The sequence below is a fragment of the Loxodonta africana genome, chromosome 25, assembly GCF_030014295.1.
Source record: "Loxodonta africana isolate mLoxAfr1 chromosome 25, mLoxAfr1.hap2, whole genome shotgun sequence".
Lineage (NCBI taxonomy): Eukaryota > Metazoa > Chordata > Mammalia > Proboscidea > Elephantidae > Loxodonta > Loxodonta africana.
The window spans coordinates 43,648,521-43,653,828 of record NC_087366.1 but is presented as its reverse complement, the minus strand read 5'-3'; the positions used below and the strand labels follow the sequence as shown (position 1 = coordinate 43,653,828).

General features: G+C 47.4%; 1 protein-coding gene across 1 annotated transcript; it reads left to right on the top strand.

Moving 5' to 3' along the window:
• The first annotated feature begins 849 nt into the window (after positions 1 to 849).
• On the top strand, positions 850 to 4,288 carry MAP1LC3C (microtubule associated protein 1 light chain 3 gamma). The gene is given in 5 exon segments (XM_010591047.3): positions 850 to 1,057; positions 1,164 to 1,219; positions 1,390 to 1,496; positions 4,067 to 4,233; positions 4,236 to 4,288. Coding segments are annotated over 5 exon segments (441 nt in total). The 5' UTR covers positions 850 to 999.
• Positions 4,289 to 5,308: the final 1,020 nt, after the last annotated feature.

Genomic DNA, 5,308 nt, shown 5'->3' with positions numbered 1-5,308 from the left:
GTCCTCGGCAGAACTTCATTAAATCACCTGAGGCCTATCCCTGATCACTTACCTAAAGCCCTGATATGCACTCCGTTTGATTCACCAGCAAATGCGGGGAACATACAGTCAACTTGGTCTTCATCAAGCTTCCTTCGTTTGAAGACTCGTTGCTGCGTGACCCCACCCGGAGGCCATGGACTATACCATGAGCAATGAAGACAAAGTAAACCTGCTGTTCATTTGGAGCCTAAAGGTCTACTCCGATGGGCCTACTTATCAGGACTCAACCACTGGACTCTGGAATTAGGAGAACTGTGTCTTGCTTCTTATTAGTTGTTTGATCCTGGAAATCAGCTAACTTCAGTTGGCCGCAGTTTCTTATCTCTTAAAAAGGCATCTTGGGGGTAATGACTGTTCTTCCTTCCCTCCTTTGTTGTTGAAATGACAGCCTATATCGGAAAACCGCAGAGTTGTAACAAATCTCGGTTTTAATCCCAACTGCCTCTCTTGCTAGCTGTGTGGCGTTGGGTAAATTACTTAACCCTTTTGAGTTCAGGTTTCTTCCTGTGAAAAATGGCCAGGGCTGTTGGGAGAATTGTGTGGCATATGTTAGGGTAAGGTGAACCCATCCTGGACTTCCCTCAGGACGGTTCGTTACTGAAGGACTCTGCAGAGTTCCTCAGCCCAGACGTGGGCTGTGCCAGTGCGTGGCTAATGATTTTATCGTAAGCCCTACTTTCTTCAGCAAAGACACATTCGTAACTGGCAGGGACCAAAGTGGCTTCCTCTGACTAACAAGCAGGTGGCTATTTCATTTCCCCCTCAGACCTGACCGCCCTCCTGCCCGGGAGAGACGTGGGGGGAAGAGGGACCGGAGAGGCCTGATGTCACCAGCCCTACATAAGGGCCTCCTTCAGCTCCTGCAGGCAGTTTGGAAGCAGCTGGAGGAAGGAGTTAGATTCCAGTTACAGGCTTTTTGGCTTTTGAAGTCAGACACAGACACAGCTGCTGAGTAAAATGCAGCCTCCACAGAAAAGCCCAAGCCTCAGACCTTTCAAGCAGAGGAAGAGCTTAGGTAAGACTCCTGGGGCACCTTCCTGGGTTCTGGCCCCTGAGAGGGGAGGAGAGACACAGGCCTCTCCTACAGACTTAGCTATTCATTTGCACTTAAATTTTCACAGCAACCAGAAGAGAAGAAGTGGCTGGAATCCGGGCAAAGTTCCCAAGCAAGATCCCGGTAAGACTCCAGTGTATTTATTCTGCTCGGGGCCTGCAGACCTGTTCTCTGGAAAAACAAAGCCCGCCCCACAGCCTCCTCTCTGCCCCAAGATCCTAAGGTGCAGAGCAGCCTGAGCCACATTCCCAGGTGCTTGTTCCAGAAGAGACTCACACTGACCCTCTTGGCAGGTGATAGTGGAGCGCTGCCCCCGTGAGAAGCTCCTGCCCCCGCTGGACAAAACCAAGTTCCTGGTCCCTCAGGAGCTGACCATGACCCAGTTCCTCAGCCTGCTTCGGTAGGTGGGAAAGTACGGGGTGGGGGGCTGAGGGTAGGGATGGGGGGACTTGTGTGTATCTGGCTGCTTCAGTTTTGTTATATTGAGGGACGGGGGTATATGTGGGGAAGGGAGGGAGGAAATAGTCTTTGTGGCTCACCTTTTAGATTCTGTAGCTTCCCAAAAAGATGTTCTTAGAATGAAACTATTTTAAACAGGTGGGGAGAACAAGGGAGTAATAACTCCCAAAATTTCTTAAGAATTTTCCAAAGTAATCTTAGCTCTGAAACGAGTCCAGAAGGTTCTTTGTTTCAGACACTGTTCTAATCTTAGATTGCACTTTGCCGGTAGATATATAAAAAAAAAATTTTTTTTTAATTTTTTTTATACTTTTTAAAGTATGTATACCTGAGGGGTGGGGGACCCCTTCAAAAGGCAAATGCTCTCTACGCTGCTTCAAAAGAACCCAACCCAAACTAGTTACTGATGAGTCAACACCAAGCCATGGAGACCCCGTGTGTGTCAGAGTAGAATTGTGCTCCATAGGGTTTTCAGTGGCTGATTTTTGGAAGTAGATCACCAAGTCTTTCTTCCAAGGCACCTCTAGGTGGGCTCGAACCTCCAACCTTTTGGTTAGCAGCCAACAGAGTGTTAACCATTGCACTGCCCAGGGACTCCCCTACACAGCTTAGATCACTGAAAAGAGGGGCAAGGCTTCCCCAATACACGCTCCTTCCCTTGGGTTGAAGCAGAGGTACAGCAAAGGAAACTAAAATTTAAGAGGGTTATGCGGTATCACCTGCCACATGGTGGCCATAAAAACGATCTGGAAATAGTAAATAGGAGCCAATGGGTAATTCTTCCCACAACTGAAAAGCCTGCTGGGCTGGCCCTTGGAAGCTGGACAGCATTGCAGGCTAACCTTCAGGAAATTTGCTGTGTATGTGTTTGTCTTTGTTTTATTTTGTTTTAATGACTTATTTCAGAACATTTTGATTTCCTGTCCTCAGCGAAGTTTATGTGTTAAGCTTAGTTCAGTGTGAATGGGAGGTGACTAAGGGAGAATGAAAACTAGGATTCGATCCCAATGTGTGAGTGTATCTTTGGTGATCCCCTCCCCTCACCCCAGAAAAACAAACTTTGACTTGTGAGAGCCATTCTTTTTCCTCCTCCCAGTAAGGGGTCCTCCTATCTTTACCACCACCCCTGACCAACATCCCCACCCACCACTGGAAGCCCCATGGCAATTACTGAGCATCGACTATGTTCTGGGTGCTATCTGGGCTTCGGGGATACAGCAGTAAACAGAACAAAGCCCCTGTCCACACACTTCAAGTCACAGCCTTCACACGGTGGGGACAACAACCCTTGTAAAATGAGAACCTGGCAAGAGACAGGCATGGAGGTGTGATCTCTGGGTATAAAAGCAATTACCTGCAGAGCTGATTGCAACACCCAATTCCAGCTCCACCCATTCCCACTGTTATTTTTTACCTTAAGAGAGCCATACGATTGTAAGAGTTAAAATCTGTGGGGTAATTTCATGACGGATTACCTCACTATAAAATTAACCTAGTTTAGAAATCCCTCCCCAACCACTCTCTCGATTGCTGTACTCACTTGGCCCATCAGAAGCTTCAAAGCTCTGAGATTTGGAGTGGGCTGGCTGTGCCTGCCTGGCAAATTATGGCAAATTAAAATGTGCTTCCTTACCTTACCATCGACTCCTAGGAGGAGTCAGGTCGCAGGTTGACCTTGACATTTGAAGCAAGTCCAGCTGAACTTCACTGTTTCCCTATCTTAATGTGGGAGGAGAAAGGACAGATGAAGAAAGCACACACTTTCAGGCAGTAGTAGATTCCTTCCAAATGTCATCCAAGGCTATTGATCTATGATATGGTTCGTCACCTTTGTACTGCTAGGGAAATTCTTTAACTTCACAGCAAAACCAGTAACCAGTTGGCTGTTGAGTCGATTCTGACTCATGACACACCCATGTGTTTCAGAGTAGAACTGTGCTCCATAGAGGTTTCATGACTGTGACCTTTCAGAAGCAAGTCACCAGGCCTTATTTCCGAGGCGCCCTGGGTGGGTTCAAACCACCACCTTTTGGTTGATAGCCCAGCACTTAACTGTTTGTGTCACCCAGGACTCCAGTTTCATAGTAAGCAGTGGCTTATTGCTTAGCATTTTTGTGTTGGCATGTCTCCTAGTGAATGATGGGATAAGCTCACCCCTCTGGTCATTTTGGGAGCCTCTTCACTATCTTAAATCTCCAGGGAAGGAGTATGGAGCCAGTCAGACATCTCGAGCATCATGACCCTGAAGATTGCTGGGCTGCTTCCCAGATCAACTGATTCAGAATCTCTTGGGGTGGCACCCTGGAATCTGCATTTTCGACAAGCCCCTTCTAATAATTCTAGTGCACACTGAAGTTTGAAGACAACTGCCTCTAGATCTCGGGAGAGAGGGCATATCATCTCACAGGGAAATACGTTTACATTGGTCAAACTGAGGAAAAGCTTTGGGTCAGGGGTTCACGCCCTGCCAGACTAACTTCTTTCCTTTCTGCGATCTCCCCCCAAACCCAGGAGCCGCATGGTGCTGAGGGCCACTGAAGCCTTTTACCTGCTGGTGAACAATAAGAGCCTGGCCAGCATGAGCGTGACCATGGCAGAGGTCTATAGGGACTACAAGGATGAGGACGGCTTCGTGTACATGACCTACGCCTCCCAGGAGATGTTCGGCTGTTGGGGGTCAGAGCCCCCAGGGATGGGAGCAGCCTTGCAGACAGAGCCTGCAACCCTCTCTAGCTAGTGTCATCATGAATTTGTCTTCTAACTGACAGTCAGACACTGGCAGAAGAGAGGGTTTTCTCCCTTGTGTACTTGGGAGGCGCCAGGGCCCAGAGATGCCCTGGGGTAATCAGCATCTACAGTGGCAGTGAGCACCTGGTCCTTCCTGTTGCTCTTTTGGGCACCATGCTCTTGTGTTCCCTAAAAACCATTCATGATGTCATCAAAAGTTTTGTCAGTAGCAACTCTTTCTCAATAAGAAATGGTTAATGTACGTGATGGTTTTGCCCAATGACCTGGAGTCACGTTTTAAGTGTATCTTCTGTGTTGAAGGCAGGCAGGGCCCAGGGGAGTTGATTTTACCCTTTGTGTGTGGACAGAAGTCATTTCAATGACTCCGTCTATAGATACCCTCTGGCCTGTGGACAGGTCTTGGTGGAACCAAGTGAAGCCTGTGCAAACCACACAAAGCTATCCGAGAGCCACCGTCATCTGTGTCATTAAAGAGACCATTGTTATATTTCCATAGCATTCACTCTACTTGGTTATTTCCTTTCATATCCCTTTCTACATAACTCATACATAGTTATGCTAAAGTTGGGACTTCTCGTTACAAAGTAATTTAAACAATTTGAGTGTTTACTATTTGCTAGGCATTATTCTAAGCCCTTTGCATGTGTTAGCTCCTCATCATAACTCTCTATGATTAACTACTGGGATCATCATTTTACAGATAAGGAAACTGAGGCCCAGAAAGGTCAAGAATATTTACCAGACTCCCAACACGCCGTCTACTGGGATTTGAGATCAGGGAGTCTAGATTTACTTCTAACCCACTGCTAAGCTTCCTAAGATGAAGTTATTCTGCTCAACAAGTACCTACAGGTACTTCTGCTACAGAGTGGGGTTAGAGTCTAAGCTAAGGAGAGCAGTGGAGCACAATGAATGCAATGATGGTGGAGAATTTGGCTCATCAGCAGCTTGTTCCAACTATGCTCGGAGGCCATGGGTCAGGGAGGGCTTCACAGGGGCATTTCA